General features: G+C 46.5%; 1 protein-coding gene across 4 annotated transcripts in view; it reads right to left on the bottom strand.

Moving 5' to 3' along the window:
* PTPRU (protein tyrosine phosphatase receptor type U) overlaps positions 1-25667 on the bottom strand; it is a 120698-nt gene that overhangs the window by 30556 nt on the left and 64475 nt on the right. For 2 of the 4 annotated variants that reach the window (XM_016187859.2, XM_007522443.3), the window contains exons 12-17: positions 24612-24885; positions 23502-23538; positions 22510-22648; positions 16940-16969; positions 14431-14588; positions 641-831 (exon numbers count right to left, since the gene is read on the bottom strand). In XM_016187859.2, coding sequence (XP_016043345.1) covers positions 641-831; positions 14431-14588; positions 16940-16969; positions 22510-22648; positions 23502-23538; positions 24612-24885 — 829 coding nt within the window. The remainder of the gene's footprint in view (positions 1-640; positions 832-14430; positions 14589-16939; positions 16970-22509; positions 22649-23501; positions 23539-24611; positions 24886-25667) is intronic. The other 2 variants (XM_016187861.2, XM_007522445.3) reach the window with 1 other exon arrangement.

Below are 25667 nucleotides of genomic sequence, written 5' to 3'. Positions count from 1 at the left end.
CCCTTACCAGGGGTGTTATGAGAGGGGTGGGGTCAGGAAGATGATATGGGCCAGGTTCAGGGCTGCACTTGAGGCCTAGGTAGAGTCTTATTAATCTCTTTATCGTTTTAGAACTAAGTTCAAAACCTCAAAGTGTTGGAAAAGGACTGAGGGGAAAGTGGGCCAAGAGTCTGTAGACATTTAGAATGAAAGCCAAGTTGCAGGTGAATCCAGGTCACAGTTGGTAAGAAGGTGGGGGTCAAATTAAGATTAGCTTATGGGTGTCGTCAGAATTCCAGGAGGGAGGCAGGGATTCAAGTCATAATGCCAGTGGAGTTTAAGATAAGAGCTGGGGTCAAAGTCAGACAGGAGTGAGGTTAGAGGTCAGGAACGGTGTCCCTTTAAGGACAGACTAGAAACATAATCAGGATTCAGAGGGAGATTAAGATGAGATTCAAAATCAGATCTGAAGTAGAGATTTGGATGAAAGAGAAACCAGGTCAACCTGAGATCAGGATCAAGGTCAAGGTCAGAATCAAAGGGGTTAGATTGACCAGGATCAGTCAGACCAGGAGTCCCACGAGGGCTGGCAGGGTCAGGGTCCACAATGAGGAGGAGGTGGGGGCCTGGTGAGGGGTCCAGCAGGATGGGGGCAATGCACCTCGTACTCCTGCTTGAAGCCATATCCCTCAGCGGTCTTCATCTGGTTGATGTGTTGCAGGAGGTCGGCCACACGCACTGCAGGATGCAGCTGCCCCGTGTGATAGGGGGAGCCCTTCCGGCCACAGGGACGCCGAGGCGAGCCTCCCAGGAGGCTGCTGGCCTCAGTGACCCCACCACTGTGCTGGTTTCCTGCAATCAGAGAAAGGGAAAGGGGTTCCTGACCCACACAGGCCCCATCCTGGGCAAGCACAGAGAGACTCAGGGGCCTAGGAAGGGAAGGGAACACCAGTCACCATGGATGACAGCTAGTGTGTGTGCTGGAGCCCACAACCTGGCTGTTGTGACTCTGTGCAAGGCCCATGCCCTCTGGATCCCCATTTTCCTATGAAGTGAGCAGCATTGCACTAAGTTGAGCAGAAGGACCTGGGTTCAAGCCCCCTCCCCTGGTCCCCACCTGCTGAGGGAAAGTTTCTTAAGCAGTGAAGCAGTGCTGCAGGTGCCTCTCTTCCTCTCTATCTTCCCCTTCTCTCACAATTTCTGCTTGTCTCTATCAAATAAATTAATAATTAAAAAAATAGAAGTCCTGATCAGGGGTAGATAGCATAATGGTTATGCAAACAGACTGCCAAGCCTAAGGCTCTAAAGTCCCAGGTTCAGTCCCCTGCACCACCATAAAACAGAGCCGATCAGTGCTCTGGTAAAAAAAAAAAAAAAAAATTTAAAAAGTCCTTGGGCTGGGAAGATACCATAGTGGTTATGCACTAAAGACTCTCTGCCTGAGGCTCTGAGGTCCCAGGTTCTGTCTCCAGCACTACCATTAGCCAGAGCTGAGCAGTGCTCTGGTCTCTATCTATCTATCTCTATCTCTATCTCTATCTCTGCCTTTCTCTGTATCATTCTCCCATTGAAATAAAATAAATAAAATATTTTAAAAAAAAATAAAAAAGGAAAGAGGAGGGGAGGAGAGGAGAGGAGAGAAGAGGAGAGAAAAGGAGAGAAAAGGAAAAGGAAAAGGAAAAAGGAAAAAGGAGGACAGATGACAGGATGTTGTGACCTAGCGGCTGGCCCTGCCTATTGTGATCAGCCAGAGAAATGATCCCCTTCACTCTGTTCACTCCTCCCAGCAGGGATCACCCCTTTGGCTTATCAACATAGGACAGTACTCAGCAGAATCAAGACAGTTCTGCCACACACACCCTCCTCCTCTCCTTCTTCCCTTACTCTCCCTCCTAGATGGAACAATCTGGAACACTGGCAACTCCCAGCAATTACTCCCATTCAAAGAGAAGCAAATCCTGAAATTAGCTGGTGACACTATCCCCTCTGCAGAGTCCCATGAGACACCTGAACAGTCAGCTCTCCTGCACAAGCATTTCCATAGTCAGTCGTGCAGACACTCAGCCAGGCAGGCGGTAGTGGAGAGGCCCATAGTGTCCCCCACAAACCCGGGGGGGCCAGAGCCACCCACCCCCTGGTTCTTCTGGTCAGCACCCCCAGGAACACCCTCCCCTGGTTCTGGGAAGGGCAACACACCCATCTGAGCCACACCCCTCTTGAGACACTAGGTCCAACTTAACATTCACTTCTCAGTTCCACAGGGGTTTATTCAAGGCCATAGCCCCAAATTACTCACAGTGTCCTCTGCACAGATCTGAGCTGGCAAGAGTCTGTAGGGAAGTCCCAAAAGGACCCAGCTGTCAGTCACTCCTTGTCCTGTGTAGCTATTCCCTCTGCCTCCTCCTCTTTTGACTGGGTAAAGTCATCCTTGAGGACTCAAGTGAAAGTGGCCCTCCTTGAGGGATGCTTCTCAATGCCTGCACTCTAATTCCGATGGGGACTAAGCGACAGAGTACACGCACAGGCACCTGCACAGCTCATCTTCCCCTGAATCCACCTCTGTCTCTTCAAACCAAGGAGACAGCTGTGCCCTACCAGAGCTCCCCATGCCTGTGCCATGTTTTGACTGACAGTGCAGTAGCATGGCCCACCTCACTCCTTACCCCTCTCTTGAGAATCAGTACTGAGCTGCCATCTGAAAAGTCATTTCATATATATTATATCATATCCAGATTTCTAACTGGTTACAACTACAGGGCAAGGCATGCACTTGGATCATCCCAGCCAGAGGTCCCAAGCCCCTAGTTTCACTGTTAGGGAAACTGCCATCTAAGGAGGAGAGACTTGCTGATGTACATGCCAGAAAACGGTTATTGTGGCAGATGACTAAGTCGTATTCCATCAGAAAGAAGGACAAGAAGGGCTCAATACTTTAAATGAGTCTGTGACATTCTGATTGAAATTAAGAGAAGGAATTTTTCCTGTGAGTATCTTTAAGGTTTCCAACTTGTCGGTGTGTGTTTTAAATATCCAAGAGATGAGTAGAAACAGCAATGTTTCACCACGGTGAGTGCTGTTTGTTTGTTTCATGAAAACAGTGTGAAATGGTGATTAAGAGCAGGCTCTGGAGTCAGCAGACCTCAGATAAAATCCCAGCTCTGCCGGCGACCTTGGGGACATTGCATACTCTCTCTAGCCCTCCATTCTCACATGTCAAATGGAGAGTAAAAACTGTTGATCTCCACTATGATGTTAAATAGTAAATGATATAAAGCACTCAGCTCAGTGCCCAGCATCAAGTGAGTGTCTGCAGGTGGGGCTGTTGACATGATCAGAAACCTCCAGGAAAGGAAGAGAGATCCCTAGAGTCTCAAGGCAGGGCTCTCAGTTACTCAATCCAGCCTAACAAGAGGGAAACTTTCTGTATTGACACATCTTCACTATAGGGTTTTAGATCATGATTGGACGATTCTAAAGAGCAACAAACACTGGGCTGGGCGATGGCTCATCTGGGTAAGTATATGTGTTACCATGCATAAGGAACCAGATTCAAGCCCCTGGTCCCTACTTGGAAGGGGAAAGTTCCACTAGCAGTGAAGCAGTGCTGCAGATGCCTTCGTCTCTGTCTCTTCCTATCTCCCTTCCCTTTTCAGTTTCTATCCTATCAAATAAAATAAAATAAATAAATAAAATTTTTAAAGAAAGCAAAAGAGCAACAAACAAAAGGCAGAAAGATATCTCACTGGGTGGGGCACAAGCCTTCCCGTACACATGACATCTCATGGGAGTCTTACTCCTCCCTTCCCCTCCCCTCCTCCCTCTCAAAAAGTAATCCAGGAACAGTGAAACTGCACATGTTTAAGGTTTTGCTCTGCAAAAAAAATAATAAAAAGAAAGTATTAAGATTTCAAGAAGGAGTCAAGTGATGGTGTACCCGGTTGAGCACATGTTATCATGTGCAAGAACCCAAGTTCAAGCCCCCATTCCCCACCTGCAGGGAAAAGTTTCAAGAGCAGTGAAGTGGGGCTGCAGGTATCTCTCTTTCTCTCTGCCTCTCTATCTCCCCCTTCACTTCCAATTTCTCTCTGTCCTATCAAAGAAAAGGCAAAGTCAAACCGAAGTGGCTTCCACCCTAAGCTCACAGGTGATGCAAGATGTCCTACAAATAAGATCACAGATGAGAGATCAGGATGTCTGCCAAGACCCTCCATTGCAAATGCCCAGAAAAGACATAGATCACTGTTCTCCCAGTCTGCGAATTGCCCTGTGGGATTTGAGATACACACTTTCCCCACTGCCCCAGTCCATATCCCTGAAAAGGAAGAAGTGGGGAAAGAAGGTGAGAATCAGCCCAGCCTTCAGTTACAGTTTCCCTCTAGAAATCCTTCCAGATTTTCTCATGATTGTGAGACAGTTTTCACAAGTACCCACTGGACAAGGAGGAAAAGCCGAGTTTCAGAGAAAAGAACCTTGGGTCTGCAGTCAGAATGAGCTAAGTTCAAGAGTAGGGCACCAAAGTAAAAATCCTGTGGTGAGGGGGAGGGTGGACATTTGACTTCCCGGGGCAGCAGAGGGGGTGGGTGTGGTGGGTGGGATGGGACACAGTCTTTTGGTGGTGGGAATGGTGTTTATGTACACTCCTATTAAATTACAGTCATATAAGTCACTATTTAATTAATATGAGAGGGGGGAAATTGACTGTATGTCTTGAATTTTTTAAAACAGACTGAGTCTTTTAATATATAGGCTGAGTCTTTTATATGTTGACTTTCTCTAAAGCCTAGACCAGGGAGAACAGAAACAACTGGTGGCACAGCTATATACAAGATGCTGGGTATTATACAGCAAACCCTAACAAAGGGACCTTTCAAAGTTAACCCAATTACCAAATAATGTGATGATTGTTGGTATGTTCCCTTCCCCCCACCACCACCTCTGAGAAGAATTGGTTTGCCCCTTGCTAGTTTCAAGCCCTGCTTTCTCCCCGCCCCCTATGCTAAGGACGGGCAGAGTCCCAGCAGCAGCGGTGGAGAGAGGATGATGGAGAAAAGCACATGGTGTGGTGATTTGCCCGTTCGTGAATAAAGATTAAACTGCGTTCTCAGCCCAGCCGTGTGTCTCTGGTTGTCTCTGTTACCCGCCCGTGAAGCCAGCCCGGATAAAACACAAGATGCTGGGTATTATACAGCAAACCCTAACAAAGGGACCTTTCAAAGTTAACCCAATTACCAAATAATGTGATGATAACAATAACAATCCTAGATATAGACCAGGTCCCCTGAGATAGAGCATATGTTCACACATATCCATAAACTAGGGCAAAAAATATACCTGAAAGCAAAAGTACACAATAGTCTGCAGTGAGTACCCCCCAACACTTCATCTGCACTATTCCAGCCTTCAGGTACATAATGGTTCAACAATTTGCTTGGCTTTGTATGTTAACTCTCTTTTCTGCCACCAGGTTCCAGATGCCAGCATGATGCCAACCAGACTTCCCTGGACAGACAACCCTACCAATGTGTCCTGGAGCTCCACTTCCCCAGAGACCCACCCTACAGGGGAAAGAGAGAGGTAGACTGGGAGTATGGTTCGACCAGTCCAGTCAACACCCGTGTTCAGCGGGGAAGCAATTACAGAGAAGACAGACCTCCCACCTTTTGCAACCCACAACGACCTTGGGTCCATACTCCCAGAGGGATAGAAAATGGGAAAGCTATCGGGGGAGGGGATGGGATATGGTGATCTGGTGGTGGGAATTGTGTGGAGTTGTACCCCTCCTATCCTACAGTTTTGTTAATGTCTCCTTTTTTGAATAAATAAATAAATAATAAAAAATGTAAAAAAAAAAAAAAAAAGAAGAATGAGCTAAATTCAAATTCTGATTCAAATCACTGGACTTCTCTGGGCTTTAATTTCCTCATCTGGAAATAAACAGATTCAGACCTTCTTCAAAGATGGGCATTTTCCATAACAATACACAAGGACCCAGTCTGTGTATGTGTGTGTGTGTGTGTGTGTGTGTGTGTGTGTGTGTGTGTGTGTGTGTGTGTGTGTTGGGGGAGGGAGCTTCATGAGTGCTGAAACAGTGTTGCCAGTATTCCTCTCTCTCTCTCTCTCTTTCTCCCTCTCCCTCTCCCTCTTCCCCCTCTCCTTTTCCCTCTCCCCCTCTCCCTTTCCCCCTCAACTTCCCCCTTTCCCTCTCTCTTTTCTCTCTCAGTTTCTCTGTCTCTTTCCAAAATAAATTTCAAAAATTAAAAAAGACGGACACTTTCATAGCTCAGGAAGTGACACAGTGAATAAAGTCTTGGACTTTCAAGTACGAGGGTCTTAGTTTGATCCCTAGCATTGCATGTGCCAGAGTGTTGTTCCGGTTCTCTCCTTCCCTCCCTCCCTTGCTTTTTTTCCCTCCTCCCCCCTCATTAATAAATAAATACGAAAAAAAAGAAGACAGGGATTTTCTGTAACAACCACCCACCTTCCCTGCCCCCAATTACACAATCACTTTACCTTTCTTTACTGATTGAAATTAGCAAGTAACTTTAAAGAAGTACATCCTATAATAATAGCTAACAATATCTAACATAGTGTATACTCTCATAAGTCTGGCATGATCCTAGAGTCATTTAACTCTTTGACAATCTCTACTCTAGAGGCACTATTATAATCTCAATCCAGATGAGGGAACTGAGGCCTAGAAAGATCAAGGTTTTTTGCTCACTTTATGGTGGCATTATGACTCAAAATCAAACTCATCTGATTCTCAGGTCCAAGGTGTCTATCTGCTTTTGTTTTCTGTCTCCCTTTCCCTGACAACAGGGTCTTTCTGTTGGTAAAAGAACCTGGCCTTTATTAGACAAACCAGTTGACCAGAATCCACTGGCTCACACGGGGAGTCAAGAGTTCTAGATAAACAGGACCCAAGTGGGATTGGAGGCTTTCAAAGGCTTGGTTTCAAAGACAATGGAGACACATTTCAATACTGTGAGAACTTCCCAGTTGGCTTCTGCCAACTTACTCAGCATGATAAATTCCATTTTCAAATTCGCATACGAAGGCAGCCTGGGAGGTGGTGCACATTAGATAAAGTACTGGACTCACAAGCATAAGGTCTTGAGTGTGATCTCCAGTATAAAGAGTTTACTCCTTCTCATTAATAAACATTGATATTTTTAATTTGCATACTAAGGTTACATGAAAATCGGCATGGCTTTCTATTTTAAGCTACAAAAACCTGACTCACTTTTTTTTTTCTTTTTTTGGAAAAGAAAAAAGTGAGGGTTAGACCGGTGTGAGAAATGGAGAAAGAGAGAGAAGATGCTGAGACTCAGTTCCACTCTCCAGGACTTGCCTTGAGTTTCCAGTCCTCACACCTTCCCCCAGGTCCTGAATCCTGCCTCCAGTACCCACTCCCTCCTCACCATCAGTCAAATCCAACCATCTCCGCTAAAGCTCTGGTCACCTGAGCCCAACAGTGCAACTCCTCAAAGCCCTAGCAGCCTTGACTGTTCTTCACGCCCACATAGTATAGAACAACAATGTGGCTTGGTCCTGGCTTCCCTAAATCAGTCTCATCTCCCCAACTAATTGGTACGCTCTTTGGAGGCAAAGCCCAGGTTGCTCGCCTTCTCTGTCTCTCAGTAGGACTCAGCAGTAAGGCATGAGAACATCCTCACCTCCCCAACATCCACTTGAGCTTTCAGACCTCTCTGTATTCTCCCCACATGCCCACCTCCATGATTCTGAGCATGTTGTTCCTCACCTATGTAAGCGCATTCCCATCCCTGCCCCTACACACCCTACTCATCACTCAAGGCCCGGTGCAGAACAGTGGAAACAGCAATTTGCAATTCAGAAAGACCTACATTTAAATCCTGGCCATACCACACTCTGGTATTTGACACATACAAGTAATTTCCCCTATATGAGTCTCTATTTACCCATTTATAAGATGAAAGATTGATGATTCTACTATGCAAGACTGCAATAAAACCTTAAGAATGATAGATGATGTATAAGTGCATGATCATGAATTTGAAATTTGGAGTGAAATGGATAAATTCCCAGACAAATATAACTTAGTAAAAACAGACAGCCTGAAAAGGACTTTATATCTTTAAATAAACTGAAACTTTAAATTTTTCCCATAAAGAAAAAAAAAAAGAAAAAATTGTTTTACACATGAATTCCACCAAACCTTCAATGTGTTAACTATTCTAATCATCCATAATAAGGAAAAAAGAGAAGAGACATTAATGCATTTTGTAAAATTAATAGAATCTTGATAATGAGACCAGACAAGAGTAGCATAAATCAGAAAAATTACAGACCAACTGCACTTGGGCAGACAGCTTTAAAGTCTTGAACATTATAATTAGGCTGAATCCAACAATACATTTTTAAAAAATAACACATCTTGACCAAGTTGAATTTGTCCTAGGAATTTAAGATTTTAACATCAGAAAAATCTATAAATGCCACTCACTTCATTAAACTAAAGGGAAAAAAATTACTTCACAATAAGTGCAAAAAAAAAAGTAGTGGGTAGCATATATTCACACATATCCATAAACTAGGGCAAAATATATATCTGAAAGCAAAAGTACACAATAGTCTGCAGTGAGTACCCCCCAACACTTCATCTGCACTATTCCAGTCTTTAGGTCCATGATTGGTCAACAATTTGTTTGGCTTTGTATGTTAACTCTCTTTTCTGCCACCAGGTTCCGGATGCCAGCATGATGCCGACCAGACTTCCCTAGACAGACAACCCTACCAATGTGTCCTGGAGCTCCACTTCCCCAGAGACCCACCCTACTAGGGAAAGACAGAGACAGGCTGGGAGTATGGACCGACCAGTCAACGCCCATGTTCAGTGGGGAAGCAATTACAGAAGCCAGACCTTCCACCTTCTGCGCCCACAATGACCTTGGGTCCATACTCCCAGAGGGGTAGAGAATGGGAAAGCTATCAGGGGAGGGGATGGGATATGGTGATCTGGTGATGGGAATTGTGTGGAGTTGTACCCCTCTTATCCTATGGTTTTATTAATGTCTCCTTTTTTTAAAATAAATTTTAATTTTTTTAAAAATGTAGTGAGTAAATTTAATGTTCATTGTTGCAATGCACAAGGACACAGGTTTGAGTACTTGGTCCCCACATGCTGGAGGAAAGCTTTGCTAGTGATGAAGCAGTGTTGCAGGTGTCTCTCTGTCTCTCCCTCTCTATCACCCCCTTCCTTCTCAATTTCTGGCTGTCTCTATCCAATAAATAAAGATAATAAAAAAATTTAATGTTAATTGTATATAAAATTTTATTTTGTGGTTAGTGCCTTACCACACACACAAAAAAAAATTCATGAAATACAATTTGTCAGGTTTTTATTGATGTTGTTGCTTGTGTCATAGCGAAGAAATCATTGCCAAATGTTATGAGACTTTTGCTTATGTTTCTCTGTCTCTCTTCCTCTCTATCTTCCCCTCCCCTCTCAATTTATCTCTGTCCTATTCATAAAGAAGGAGGAAGAGAAGGAAGGGTTAGCAAAATCAAGAACTTAAGTTTGAGCCCTTTATGAACTGTTGGTGGGAATATAAAATGGTATGCCCACTGTGGGCAATAATATAGTAACTGCTCAAAAAGTTAAAAACTGAATTACCATATAATCTAGCTACTCCACTTAAGTACATATATTCAAGAGAGTGGGAAGCAGAACTTCAAAGACTATATACCACAGTAGAATATTATTTAACCTTGAAAAGACTGAAATTCTGGGAGATGCTACAACATGGATGCACCTTGAGTATATTATACTGAGTAAGCCAGTCATAAAGAGACAAAATACAGTAGTATTTAATTTATGTGAAATCATTAGAGTGCTAAAAATCATAGAGTAGAAAGGAAAATGGTAGCTTCCAAGGGCTGAAAAGAGGGAGGAATGAAGAGGTATCATTTAATAGTGACAAATATTTAGTTTGCAAGGTGAAGACAGTTATGAGGATAGATGGCAGTGATGACTGCACAGCATTATGGATATATTTAATTATATCATACAGTTCAAAGTGACTAAAAAGGTATATTTTATGTTATGTATATTTTACTTCCTAAAAAATGGACCATGGGTGGGGGAGATAGCCTAGTGATTATAGAAAAAGACTTTAATACCTGAGGCTCCAATGTCCCAGGTTAAATCCCCTGAACCACCATAAAGCAGAGTTGAGCAGTGCTCTAGTATAATCAAAAAGAAGAAAGAAAGAAAGAAAGAAAGAAAGAAAGAAAGAAAGAAAGAAAGAGAGAAAGAAAGAGGAGGAAGAGGAGGAGGGATATTTGAATGTAGCAATAGGGTTATGTGTGGCTTAGAGGGGAAGAAGGAAGGGTTTGGACCTGGAAGAAAAAGGGGACAATTATGTACAAATGTAGACAGATAGTTGTAGAGATGACAGTTAACCCATGTCTGCAACCTTGGGAGAACCATGGTGGTTTGCAAGGGAGGTACTTAGAATTCAGAACTCTAGTGGTGGGAACAGTATGAAATTATATCCCTGTTGACATGTAATTTTGTAAATCAATATTCAATCGCTAATTTAAAAAAAAGTGGGCCATATACAAAAGACATAAAAAATATATGGGACCTCATAAAGGTGGTAGTCTTCCTTAGATCTATAGGTTCAATACAAAACAAATTCACACACACACAAAAAAAAGTTTTCCAAGGAATTTGAAAAGATGATTCTAAAAGATATAAAGATTGTGATCTAATATAGCCAAGATACCCTCAATAATGAACAAAGTTGTGGCAGAGGAGGACGTAGTGGGGGTTGTATTGTTATGTGTAAATGTTATACATGTACAAACTACTGTATTTTACTGTTGACTGTAAACCATTAGTCCCCCAATAAAGAAAATAAATAATAAAAGAGGGAAAAAAAGAACAAAATTGGCAGGGTTTAACATTCAGACATCTAAACCTAGAGCAGCAGAGGAAATAGCTCAACTAGTAGAGTATGGGGCTTTGTATACCTGAGGCCCCTAGTTCAATTCTTGGTGTTGGAATAGTACATTGGCCTCTCTCTCTCTCTCTCTCTCTCTCTCTCTCTCTCTCTCTCTCTGTGTGTGTGTGTGTGTGTGTGTGTGTGTGTGTGTGTATTTCTAATGAGAAACTATCTCATGAAATAAATTTAAAATTTTTAAAAAGATGTAGGTAACTACATAAGTAGATTATTGGCATGTGGATTTAACAAGAAGTCACCAACTTGATCAATGAAAGAGAAGCCAGAGCCACAAACAATTCATGTATATGTATATACTTACATATATGCAAGTGTGACCTATGTTAAAGGTGGCACTGCAAGTCAATGGTGAAAGTACAAACTCTAATAACTGATCTGGGCTAATTTGTTTCCCCTGTAGGAAAAATAAAATGAAATCCTTAATTCATGCCACACACAGAAATCAATCACAGATGGATAGAGATTTAAATGTGGGATGCAAATTATTTAAAGTTTTAGAAAAAAATAAAAATACCTCCTGACCTTGCAGAAGGAAGAATTCTTTATGAAAACACAAAAAGTAGAAATCAAAAAGATTGATGAACTTGACTGAATTGAAATAAAAACTTGTTCATCCAAAGACACTAAAAATAACCTGCAAAGATGAGCCACAAATTGGAAGAAGATATTTGCAATTCATAAGTGACAAATGACTATCATCCTAAATATATAAAGAACTCTTTAAAACCACTAAGAAAGCAACAGAAAACCCAGTAGAAAATTAGGGTAAAAGATATGAACAGGCATTTTATGGAAGGAGAAACCTGAATGGCCAATAATGATTTGAAAATATGTTCAACCTCAATAGTAATCAGAGAAATGCAAATTAAGACTATAGAGAATTGCCATTTTATACAAATTAGTTTGGCAAAAGTGAGGAAGCCTGGAAAATTCTGATCTTGATGTAAAGCAGCAGAAACCCTGACACACTGATTCTAGGAGTGAAAGCAAGAAAAGACACTTTGGAAAACAATACCCCATAATCTAGCAGTTTCACTTCTAGAATCTCCTGGGGTAGATGGTGGAGACTGACTGAAGCAGTCTCATTTGTAATAACAAAAACACCTGCAGGGGGGTTGCTTCACAAGCAGGTGTCTATTTTTCTCTGCCCCTCTCTGTCTTCCCCTCCTCTCTCCATTTCTCTCTGTTCTATCCAATGACTACAACAATGGAAAAAAAAAAAAAAAAAGAAGAAGAAGAACACTAGAAAAAAATCAAAAGCCTATGGATGGCCAAATAGAGAAGTAAATTATGATAGCTTCATGCAGTGAAAAACTATACATCATAAGAAACAGATAAACTTTGGTAAGACATTCACCTAGGTAGATGGTGATGTTGAGTTGAAAAAAATAGTGATTTCATTTGTATAAAGTTCAAAAATGAGTAAAACAATACAAGTACTCTTTGGGGGGGTATATGCATACAAGGTAAAACTATTCCCCAAAAGTCAATAAAATTATAAATATTATATATATGCCCTGGGTCAGGTGGATGGCTGTCAATAGTTAATTGTATCCACAGATATTTTTCAAGAATGGGACCTACTCACTGCCCTAATCCAACTTTCTAGCCCTTTACTCTGACACCATTTTCTCAGACAATATTTATATCAAACTTTAAGCCAGTTATCACACTCAAGCAAAACTATCATAACTGTGTGCCCCCAGGAACATACCTCAGATGGACTTTCTAGCTTTCTTCTACCCTAAGATCCCTAATCTCATCTGCTCTATCCCCACTTTTTAGTTCCTACTCATTAACCATTTTATCTCAATTTATGTCCTGCCACCTTCCAGACACCAATTTGCAGATGCTACCATGATACCATCCTGACTTCTCTGGACAGATGACCTTACCAGTGTGTCCTGGAACCTCGCCTTCCAAGAGCTCTGGCCCACTAGGGAAGGATAGAAACAGGCTGAGGGTATGGATCGACCTGCCAACACCCACATCATGCAGAGAAGTAATTACAGAAAGAATTACAACTCTGCACCCCGAAAACAACCTTCATCCATACTCTCAGTGGGGGAAAAGCGATAGAAGGAAGAAGATAAGAGGGCTTTGAACTCCAGCTTCATCAGCACCCAGAGAGAAAGAGGAAGGAAAGGAGAGGAACACATGGAGGTAGCAGTATTGTCATTACTCGCTCCGAGGGGAAGAGAGGATTGGATCAGGAAGAAAAGGGGGGCAATTATGTACAAATGTAGACAGATAGTTGTAGAGATGATGGCTCACCCATGTGGTGGCTTGCAGTGGGGAGACTGAAGATTCAGAACTCTAGTGGTGGGAATTAAGTGGATTTATACCTCTGTTGACATGTAATTTTGTAAATCAATATTAAATCACTAATAAAAGTATTTAAAAAATTTTTAATTATAAATTTCAGGGGAATATTTTCACACAAGAGAAGTATGGGATATGAGTCAGGAGGAACACCCAAATGATGTTTTAATTCAATTAGTGTGGTTAACTTTTTTGTCTGTTTGTTTTGTGTTATTGCCCCCAGGGTTATCATCGGGGCTTAATGCCAGCACTATGAATCCACAGCTCCTAGCAGCCCTTTTGTTTGTTTGTTTGTTTTTTGCTTTTTCCTTTCTTGTTTTATTTGACAAGACAGAAATTGAGAGGAGAAAGAGAGAGTCCTGTAGACCTGCTTCACTGCCCATGAAACATCCCAGCCTGCAGATGGGGAGCAGGTCCTTCCACATAGTAGAACCCCTGGTCCACTTTTCAACTTTTATAAACATTGTTTATTTTCCTTTGTAGAAATCAGCACTAGACAGAATAAATAAATGTGTGAGGAAGCAATTAAAGACAAGTCCCCAGCACACACAGCTGTTGTGCCAAAGCGACACACTAACTGATGCACACGTGTCATCTCATTTAGTCTTCCAGCAATTCCACCGCACACAGATCTGTATCCCCACTGTATGCACCCAGAGAGGTTAAGTGGCTTGCCCGCAGTCACACAACTAAGAGGATCTGAGATGTGTGCCCAGGTCTGTCTGATTCCAGAGCCCCCCTTCTTGCCCATTGGCCTTTCACACAGCACATCTCAATAAGCAGGAGGAGATAGTGCTGATACCCTTCGATAGCAAAATATCCTCCCTCCTGAGCCCCTGGAGCACATTTTACAATGAACACACAATCACACATTCCTCTTTCGAGTCTGTGTCTAAGTCCTCCACCTCCCTAAAGCTCCTCCAACACAAAAGGTTAATATCTGTGCCTGCTTTGTATTTCCAGTACCTCTGTGGGTACACAGCAAGAACAAAAGAGACGCTTTACTTCAATTCGAGAGTTAAAGAACTCTGAAGGGGGCATCAACCAGAGCCAACCCTGATTGGCTCGGATGAGGAGTCGGTCCTAGAGCCATGAGGAGGGGGCTGAAGGGGCAGGCACTCACCCCGGGGGCTGTAGCCATGTGTGTCCATGAAGGAGAGGCCCAGCCGCTCATCCTCCTGCAGGGTACTCTGATCTGTGAAGCTCCGGTCCACAGCGCTCATCATGTGGGTCTTCTCCTGCCTGTAGTTGACGGTGGCCTTCGTCATATTCACCGGCTTCCTGTGGTGGCAATTGACGAGACACAGACCTAAGTTGAGAAGGATGCCCAGACACAGGCAGAAAGGTCTAGCATTCAGAGGTCTTTGAGACTGTCAACCATTCTAGAAGCATCTCTGGACATTAAGGGGACTCTGTCTCCATCGTTCATTCCCAGATACAAAGAGATGCTGCCTCCTTCCAAAAGAGGCTGGCAGGGTCTCAGCTCTGGGAACCTTTGCTGAAAGCAAGAGATGGAGCCACAGTGACCTTTGTAGGACCTGGTTCCCATCTTGCTGCCCCTAGAGCTCAGGAAATGAAAAGGCAGGCCACTCAGGGCCCATTTTGGTGTGACAGCAGAAGATCATAGCTTAAACTGAGAAGGTGGCTGCCCCAGCTCCTGCCTCAGCCACCAACACGAGTCCTTCCTTTGCCCCAACCTCACCAGAGACCTACCCTGTGAATGTGTTTCCCTGTAATGAGGATGAATTACAATCTCTTGGCAGAGGCCTGGACAGTACTCAGACAGAGCTTGGGAGTCTTCCTGGACCCAAAATGAACACCCACCTTCTTATCATTCTCACAACCCCCAAGATGGACCCACCATGGGTCACTCTAGATTTTATCCCTAGTCCTTCCACTGCCCACCAGTCTCTGGAAGCAGAAGAGGGAGATGAGAGACCTCCATCCCTCCCAAGGGACATAGGTTGGGGGCAGGGAGCAAGTCCCTGCATCTCAGCTCCCATCTTTCTAAATGAAGACACTGGCAGTTTCCGAGTCTAGGGAACTCAGAGGAAAGGAGGGAGAACATGCATAGAGGTGGGAGCAGAGCTCCAAACCCAGGGTTCAGAGCAACAGGCAAAGGGAAAATAACTTGGGACCTGCAGTGAGATCAGAAAGGAGCTGCACAACCCTATAACCTATGGGCAGTGGAGCAGCCCTGAGAAAGGACTTCCAGGTTGTGAGGGTTCAGAGACAGTGAGCATCTGCAGGAACAGGAGGCCAGTGAGTCTTCCCAGACATGCACAGTTCAATCAGCCTGGCCTGACTCAAGAACTACCTAGGCCAGGAGAACAGGAGGGCTTCTGGACACCTCTCCTCCCAAGACCAGTCTCCTTCCTGTACTGAGAAGATAGTGGCCACACGGTAAAGGCACACTGCTGTGCACTGAGGTGGACATAAGATTCCCAGTCTGGACAACAGGCCCAGGTCTCCAATCCCAGCCCCACCTGCCTGGCTCAGGGCAGCACCCTTACTGAGGCCAGAGCAGAGACAAAAAAAAAAAAAAACCTCTAGGGGCAGGTGAAGGTCCTGACCATCAACATAAGAAAGAAGGTAGAAGAGGGAGGGAGAGAAAAAAGAGGAGGAGAGTGTGAGGAGGTAAAAGAGTCAGGAGGATGCGATGGAGGAAGCATAGGGGAAGGGAAGAAAAGGAGACAGAATGAGAGACAGGCAAGACACCACAAAACCACAGGGAAGACAGGCCAAAGGCCATGGACAGAGAACAGCAGGTCAGCTTGCTGAGCCATGGTGCCCAAAGAGGACCTGTCCTGAGCAGATCCTGGCCCACAAGCCATCTCCCGTGACCACAGGCTCGGTTCCCCCCAGGCCTCTGGCCCACTTGGCAGAACCGCACGCACCATCCAGCCAGAACCCAGGAGACAGGACTAGGGAGGGACACCAGCACTGCTGCCTCCAGGGATCTCAGAGGGAGATGCAGCAGATGGGGGGCAGACACTGGGAAAAGCCCTCACCACACTGAGGCTCCAGACCTGCTGCACAGCTGAGGGGGGAGAACTGCCTTGTCGGCGATTCCTGCAGAAGCAGCTCCCGGGGAGTGGAGTGGGGAGGTGGCTGAAAAACTTTGTGTGACCTCAGTGTGAGTAGAGGGTGTGGGGGGTGAGAGGCCAGCAGCCTCTGGGCTGGCCCCAGGCCATCTGGGTCCACTGTGCAAGGGGGGAACAAGCACAAGTGTTGGAAATGTTCTGGAGTGCTTGTGGAGTAGCATCAAAAGAACATGGAGTCAGCTGGGGCTTCACTCGACCCCGCCCTGGCACTTCCTGGGACCTCTGACAATTGTTCAATCTCTCTGAGACTTAAAAGGACCCCAGATTCTGGGAGGTCAAGTAAGTTGCCCAGCAGCTCAGCAGATTCTGACTCCAAGAATCTGACCACCAGCCAGTGCGTGTGACCTCCATGTGAGGAGGCAGAAGATGCAGATAGCAGAGACAGAGCAGAGGAAGGAAGCTTAGAGACAGGACCACCAAAAAGGACCCACACTAGGCCAGGCATGGGTCTGGAAGCTCAAATCTGCCCAGAGGGGATGCAGGTGGGGTCTCAAGAGGACTGGGGATTCAGGCGAAGAAGCTACTTACGGGTAGTATGAGTAGGCATAGTGGTCTCTCCTGGCAGCGTGTAAAAGAACAACAAGAGTTGGGACCATAGTCCTTCCACAGGGCCTGGCCCAGGGCAATGCCCAGCCATCAGAGGAGAGGAAGGGGGCTGAGCAAGGATGGGACAGGTCAGACTGGCCTTCCTTGGCTCAAGGGGTGGCCCAGCTCTGTCCTTCCCCAGGTCTGCTGCTGGAGTGGGGAGCAGATGGGGCAAAGTACCAAGGGAGAAGCAGTGCTTTCGCACAATTACACAGAGAGAGAGAGAAATACACACACTTGCACACTCATAAATACACATGCCCAGGAAACACACTGACACACATAGACACAGCAAATACGTACACACTAACACTCACACAGACACCTATATGCACAGCCTTAAAGGTAAGCCCATTCACCCAGGGCTGAACTCACCCCTGCATACAGCCCCCACCTCTATCCCAATGATCCTCACCCCTGCAGGCCCCTCTGCCCTACCGGCTTAGTCCTTTCCATACCTGTACCTGGGAGGGAGGAGTGGCCAGGACAGGGAGAGCTGGGTAGACTCCAGCTGAACCCCCCAGGGCATACCTTGGCATCCACTAAAAGAGCCAGACTCTCCTCCCACCATGGGCACCAGAACTCAGTTCAGGCCAGGAGTCCTGACATTTTAACAGAGCCCCACAGAGAGGTGGCAGAGAAGATGGGAACCTCCCCCCCCCCTTTAGGGGTGGGGAGGGCAAGTCCTGGAGTCCCTGTTTTTCTGTCTGCCTGGCCTCTCCCAGCGTCAGTGTGGAGAGCAGCCCTCATCTCCAGTCACCTGTTCCAGGACCCTGATCCCATATCCACCGCTATGCTCCTTCCTGAGACCCCCATCCAGGCACCTTCAGGGGCTTCCATTCACCTTCCCCCATGTCTTCCCACCAGGTGGGATCCCCAGGGAATCACTTTTGTCATGGAAATGCTGCAGACTGAGAGGAGAGCAAGAGAGAGGAGGGAGGAGCTCTGAGGCGCAGCCAGGGCAGAAAGCTGGCCCACAGGACACTTCATCCAACCCAGTATGTAAGGGCTAAGTAGGGGTGGGGTGCAGGTGTCCAAGGTCCTGTGGTTTCTCAGGAGACCCTGAGAAAAGAAGGCTACCTGAAGGAATAGTATTCTCTGGGTATCAGCTAAAATATGGCTTCAGAGACCCTTCCTTAATCACTGCACAGCAATCACCACTTTACCCTCTCTCTGCTCCCCATCCCAGCCACTGTCCTTTTTACAATTTTAATTACTTCATTCTAGTTACCAGGCTCCCCACTAGCTACAAAAGGGCATAAAAGAAGAGTAGCCGGGGGTCGGGCGGTGGCGCAGTGGGTTAAGCACATGTGGCGCAAAGCGCAGGGACCGGCGTAAGGATCCCGGTTCGAGCCCCCGGCTCCCCACCTGCAGGGGAGTCGCTTCACAGGCGGTGAAGCAGGTCTGCAGGTGTCTATCTTTCTCTCCCCTTCTCTGTCTTCCCCTCCTTTCTCCATTTCTCTCTGTCCTATCCAACAATGAATTGTGTCAACAAGGGCAATAATAATAACCACAACGAAGCTACAACAAGGGCAACAAAAGGGGGGAAAAAATGGCCTCCAGGAGCGGTGGATTCATGGTGCAGGCACCGAGCCCAGCAATAACCCTGGAGGAGGAAAAAAAAAAAAAAAAGAGTAGCCTTGTCTTTGTTGCCCATAGCTGGGTCCCTGAGGCCTCGGACAGTCCCAGTACATCATAACATCGCTATAAATATTTCACTGAATTGGGTAATCAATAAGTGAGGGAAAATCAATAAAAGGACTCCACCTCTGTACGCTTCCCTTTCCTCCTCTAAACAAGTGAGGTTAATAACCACCCTCCCTGGGGTTGTTAGGAGACTCAAGCAAAAGGAAGCAGCTGATTACTCTGCCTTCCTCCACTGCTGTGTTGGGGATAGGAGGTTCAGTAGAACCTAACTCCCCTGGGCCTGGGCCTAACCCTGGGGGTACATAGCCAGGGAAGCAGAATTCTCTCTGCCCTTATCAAGCATCCAGTCTGGAAAGGATAATAGGTACTAAGCAAAGCAAGACTTAAGTAAATGAATTGGCGTGTGGATAAACTCTGTAAGTGAAACACAGGGACCTGGGCTCAGTCAGTTCTCCCTTCCCAGGCCTGGAGTTCCCAGAGGTAGATGTGCATGGGTTCTCTGTCCACAGGTAGAAGGCAAGCTGGAAAACCTCACATCTCTTCCCACTGGTCCTCATAATGCCCCCCTCCACTTACCACCCTTATCAAGAAACATGCACAAGCACCCCTATGTTCATAGCTGCTTTATTCACAATGGCCAAAGAGTGGAAGCAGCCTAAATGTCCATCAACAGATGACTGGCTAAAGAAGTCATAGGATATACATTCCATGGAGTACTACTACTCTGCAATCAAAAAAAGATGGTATTGTGTCCTTTGGAACAAAATGGATGGAACTGTGTAAAAATAAGAGATGAAAGACAACTACCAGATGGTTTCACTCATGTGGAATCTAGAGAACTGAACATATGAACTTGAGGGGAAAAAAAAAAAAAGCAAGCAAACGGTTTCTAAGACCTGTGAGAACTATGATGTTTATCTTTGGGAGGAGGGAGGGCGGGTATACAGAACTTTGGTGGTGGGTGTGGTATGAAACTATACACTGTAATCTTACAATCTTGTAACCTACTATTAATCAAAAAGAAGAAGAGGAAGAAGCATGCACAAGAGGAAGGGAATGAGGGAGCCACCTTCCTTGGCAACTTCCCAGTTGCTCATGTCATTCACACCCCAAGTTGATCTAAAAACATCGCTCACCCTTCCAAAGCTGCTCCCAACACATCCCATAGCATCCCATGATGAAGGCTGGCAGGAAAAGGGTGGTAGGTGGTGGCTGAAGAGCAATAGACCCTGAAAGCTAGACAAGACTTTGGTAGGGGAGTGGTGAGATGCTACGGAAAGGGATGGAAGGGTTTTTAGAGGAAGTGAGGAGGGATAAGGAACTCTTAGGGGCTTCTACAGTGACCTGGCAGCAGCTGCATAAATGAGACACTTCCTTTGTGAGGTCCTGGCACTTCCCCTACCCATCCTCTCCTGGGCCCAATACTCTCTGCAGGGATTGTTGGCACTGCCTACTTTGCTAATCTTCTCACTTTAAAGATAAATTTCAAAGATCTCCAGTTAGGGAGCTGGGGTGGTGGCACACCTGGTTAAGAGCACGCATTACCTTGCACAAGAACCCAGGTTCAAGCCCTACTCTCCACCTTTCATGCCCAGCTGTGAGGACCACAGGCTTTCCAGCGAGTGGACAGGCTTAATCAGACTCTGCTGTTTATCAACAGCGACGGGGACAAGTAGCATCTTTTGTTTCCTCGGCCATGAGCAGAGCCTCCAATCTGCTTTATGAGTCAGGAAGGAAATGTTCTCTGCTGTCTCCCAGGTGCTGAGACGGTGCCTGGTACACAGTGGGCGCTCCACACCCAGTGCTTAAATGGGTGACAGAGTTTCTGAGCACCTAGTAATACCCATGAAGTGGTAGTTTAAATACTTTGTCTGGTGAAGCTGTGCAAGGGCTGGGGAGGGAAAGATCAGAGTGTAACACTCCAAAAGGCCAACTCACCACACCAACCCTTCCCCAAGGAAATGGCCTGCCCCACAGTCTCTCTGGAAGAAGCTGGCCTCCAGAAAGTAGAGGGTGGGGCTGCAATTCTCTCTCATCCTCCTCTTAGATCCTACTTATCTGTTCCTGGCAGCTCAGAGGCCCAGCGCCAACTCCCCCATGTCTCCCTAGCCTGGCAGCAGCAGGGAATACAAAAGCCAGAACCAGGAGGGAGAGAGTGGACTTCTGTGTCACCCTGGACAGATCCAAGTTCTTCTGGGGTTCAATATATTCCAGCCCTTAATTAAGGTGCTTGGCCATGGTAATCTGGAGCTGCCTGAGTGAAGGTGTGGGCAAGCAGGTGGTTCTCAGAAACCCCCCTCTGACTCCAACCAGAGGCTCAGCCTACAGCTGCTCCATGTACTGGGATCCCATGGGGAGGTTAGTTTGGTGGTTTTATAAGATTTTTTTTATTACTTTTTTTTTTGCCTCCAGGGTTATTGCTGGGGCTCGGTGCCTGCACCATGAATCCACTGCTCCTGGAGGCCATTTTCCCCCCTTTTGTTGCCCTTGTTGTTGTAGTCTTGTTGTGGTAATTAATAATTTAATAACAATAACAATAATTTGTTATTGTTGATGTCATTCATTGTTGTATAGGACAGAGAAAAATAGAGAGAGGAGGGGAAGACAGAGAGGGGGAGAGAAAGATAGACACCTGCAGACCTGCTTCACTGCCTGTGAAGCGACTCCACTGCAGGTGGGGAGCCGGAGGCTCGAACTGGGATCCTTACCCCAGTCCTTTCTCTTTGCACCACGTGTGCTTAACCCACTGCGCCACCGCCCGACCCCCTTTTTTTATTACTTTTATGAGACACGCAGAGAAAGAAAGAAAGCAGAGCACTACTCAATTAGATAGGGGATTAAACCTGGGACCTCTGGGGCCTAATGCATTTGAACCCTGTGCTCTGATACATTATGCTATCTCCTCACACCTTATCTGGGATTTGAAAACAGGTTCTGTTGCATTAAAAATATTTGAAGCCTGAGGTCCAAGCAGTGGTGCATTTGTTAAAGCAGACATGTTATAATGTGCAGGAGGGAAGCTTCACAAGCCACGAAGCAGTGCTACAAGAATCTCTCTCTCTTTCCTTCCTCTCTCTCTCTCTCTCTCTGTTTCTTTCTCTCCCCCCCCCCCTTTCTTCTTGATTTCTCATAATTCTAAATTTTTGAGATTCTCAGAATCACAAACCCTGGATTTCTGAAACTCTGAAATTCCAAGTTCTGAAATCTAAACTGCTGAGAGCTGTGCTGCCCACTGCAACATCCATTAGGAAATATATCCCTCAAAAACACAGGCTGAGCCTTTGAAGGTGAGGATGATAAAGGCAGGAGGGAATTCATCTCTGAGGCAACCCAAAAGACTTCTCAATGATCAACAGAAACAGGGGACAGGGCAAGCTGAACACAAGGACAGTTGGGGCCCAGGATGAGCCAAGGCTCATGGTGTTTGGTTTGAAGGGGAGGGAGCAACACCCCTACTGCTCAGGGTCAGCACAGCCTCATGGTCAGGGCAGACATGCTGGCAGGTCTGCGGGAAACGTCAGTCAGGCCATCCTCATACCTTCCCCAATAGAAAACCCCAACGGGCACAAGAGGGCAGTGCCCACTTCTAGAATAGCTCCTCTGCAGCAGGTACCTAGCTCCCTTCCCTGGATAGTGGCACCTGGCAACAGCCAGGCATGGGCTCCAGCCAAGCCACTCTGGGGCAGCTCTATTTGCAGAATCTCTGGCTTCCTACTGCCAGTTTGAGTCCCTCCACAGGCCAATAATGCCCAGGCTGAAAGCCCTCCAAACTCTCACCAGGCAGCCACCCTGTCAGACTCTTCTATGCCCACCAGGCATCTGAGGAGCAAGAGCCAGGGGTGACCCAAGACACCAGCCTCACTCACCCCTTGCGGATGATGATTATAATGGCCCCAAGGAGGAGGATGAGAACAGCAAGTCCCCCTGCACAAATGCCCAAGATGAGCCCCATTTCCTCTGATCTCTGGGACACCTCCAGGGGCCTCTTGCTTTCTTTGCAGGCAGCTGAGGAGAACAAAGCAGGACAAAGGATTAGAGAGGGGAAAGGGATGACCTATGCCACCCCCTGCCAGGGTCTGAGTCCCCAAAGACTAATCAGCCCGCATGTGCACAAACACACACACACACACACACACACACACACACACACACTCATACATACAAATACCACTTCCCTCATGCTCAGCATGTGTCCAGCCTTCCGATCAAATCCATCTCCTCACCACCACCATCCTCAAACTTTCTGCCTCCTCTGTCTCTGAACCTTCACCTGTAGGACTCCCCAATCAAAAAGGACTTCCCTCTCCTCTCTCCTCTCTCAAACCCTCCCCATCCTTCAGTTGAGGTGGAGGGGAAGTCAGAAGGTGTCTGGTACCTTCAGACCTACCCTCTCACCCTCTCAGAAGGTGATGAAACACAGAAGTTTGTCAGTACGACTTCATAGAGCATCTCAGGATGGAGAACCAACCACACATTCTCTCTATCTATCTATCTATCTATCTGTCTATCTATCTGGAGTAGGATGATCCCTATACCCATGGCCTGTGCTCTCCTTTCTACTCCCTCACCACAGTAAAGGGGAACACAGAGAACCCAGAACCAGCTCAGCACTCATCACCCTCCTGGCCCAACTGTAACAGCTCCCCCTCCAAGGGCTTACTCCAAGTCCTCACCAGGAACCTGTCCTATAAACAGTGGGGGTGGGCTAGCCCCACCATCTACTTCCTAGTCTGGGAGAAGGAGTACTCAAGATGGAGTACACAGAGGTCAAGATCCAGACCTCCCAGCCCACCTCCCCAGAGTCCAGTTGGGGAGAAAACCCTCTGCTGAAGGACTGCAAGAACCCAGCTGGACTTACCCTTCCTGGCAATGCGGATGCAATTCAGCCGGGTCTCCTGGAGGCACAAATGAGGGTCTTAGAGCAGAGGAAGACCTAGCCTTACCTTCCCCGGGGTGGGTGCTCAAGCAGGGTTCCAGATCTGGTCAGGGCTTGTCAGGTACAGACTGTAACTAAAAACACCCTGCCTGGTAGGAGGGTCAGAGGAAATCCAGGCTTACAAGGCTGAAAGGAGAGGTGTCTACAACTGTGCAAAGCCTAGGACATGGGAATGAAATCAGCTGGGGAGTCGGGCTGTAGTGCAGCGGGCTAAGCGCAGGTGGCGCAAAGCACAAGGACCGGCATAAGGATCCCGGTTTGAACCCCGGCTCCCCACCTGCAGGGGAGTCGCTTCACAGGTGGTGAAGCAGGTCTGCAGGTATCTATCTTTCTCTCCTCCTCTCTGTCTTCCCCTCCTCTCTCCATTTCTTTCTGTCCTATCCAACAACAACAACAACAACAATAACTACAACAATAAAAATAAATAAATAAATAAAAATAAATAAATCAGCTGTAAAGAGAGCAGGAATGAAAGGGGAGAAGCCTAAATCTGGGGGTCTGGTTAAGAAGGAGGGGGGAACCAGCATAGGGATCCCGGTTCGAGCCCCCAGCTCCCCACCTGTAGGGGTGTCGCTTCACAGGCAGTGAAGCAAGTCTGCAGGTCTTTCTCTCCCCCTCTCTGTCTTCCCCTCCTCTTTCCATTTCTCTCTGTCCTATATAACAACGACGACATCAATAACAACAGTTTTAAAAAAAGGGTAACAAAAGGGAAAATAAATAAATAAATAAATTTTAAAAATTTAGAAAGAAAGGAAGGAAGGGGAAGAGAGAGAGAGAGATAGAGAGAAGAAAGAAAGAAAGAAAGAAAGAAAGAAAGAAAGAAAGAAAGAAAGAAAGAAAGAAAGAAAGAAAGAAAGAAAGAAAGAAAGAAAGGTATGAGAAGACTCGGGAGAAAGGAGAAGCTCAGAGGAGGGGCGGGGCTCCGGGGAGGAAGGAGCAATGAGAAGACAGGCATCATCGGAGGGGCTAGGTCAGAAGAGTGGGTGGGGTATGCCTTGACCACCCCCACCACGACTCCCAAGGGTCCCTCACCCCTTTCAGGTGGCTTGTTGCCTGGAAATAGATGAGGTAAGCCTTCCTGGGCTCCAACGGTGGGTTCCAGAAGCCTCGATAGGTCTGGTTGTCACCCACGGTGAAGGGCATGGCCTCAGGCAGACTGCTGGCCGCCAGCTCAGCCCCGAAGTAGTGCACCTGACCGCGGGCCAGCGCCGCGTCGAAGGTCAACGGCACCGGGAAGCAGTCCTGGCCGCCCGGCTCCCGTCGCAGCCTCCGCGGCCGCTCCTCCACCACAACCACCTGGTACACACTGGACAAGGAGGAGAGAGCACGGACATGGCAAGGGGACAGAGGACAAGGGACAGGGCTGGCCAGCTGGGGGCTAATTCAGCTCTGCTTCTTACTAGCTGGGCAAGTCATTTAACCTCCCAGGGGCCACAGTTTCCTCCTCTGGAAAACCTGGACAATCCAAACTGTGGATGTGAGGAAGGCAAGTTCAGAAGCAGTCCCTGCTTGTTAGCTGCCATTAGTACTTAGGGCTGAAGAACGTGTGCCCTGAAGGACAGATCTGAAGAACCATCCAGGTCCCAGGAGTGCCTGCAATATGTAGGGCCTGGGAAACCCAAGCCTCTGGCTGCATCCTTGAATACCTTCAACTCCTTTTGTGCCCTTTGGCACAGTAGAGTTAAGAGATTCACTCATTCATTCATTCAGAAAGTGCTTACTAAAGTTCAGATAATGGGCCCTGTACTAGGTACTTGAGGATCTAGCTTCCTGGAATAGACCTCCAGTAAGGGAGACAGTCATCCAGAAAGGCAAACAGCAAATGAACAGACCTAACCCTACACCTGAAGTCCCTTCCCAAGCGGGGGGGGGGGGGGCCTGCAGCTCTGAAGCCATCTCTCCCACCCCAATTCACATTCCCTGATCTGCATTCCCTCTGATTCCCTGGACCCGACTTGTGTGTTTCTATTTATTTTTATCACTTTCCTGAATGGCCTTTCACTGTGAGCTCCTCCAAATCCTTCCTCTGTGGAACAAAGCCGAGAGTAAATAAATGAATGCTGGCAGATTTAAATATTTCCAGTCACG

This window comes from Erinaceus europaeus, chromosome 13 (assembly GCF_950295315.1).
Source record: "Erinaceus europaeus chromosome 13, mEriEur2.1, whole genome shotgun sequence".
NCBI lineage: Eukaryota > Metazoa > Chordata > Mammalia > Eulipotyphla > Erinaceidae > Erinaceus > Erinaceus europaeus.
The sequence above is the reverse complement of the archived record's forward strand: the minus strand, read 5'-3'. Positions and strand labels throughout refer to the sequence as shown.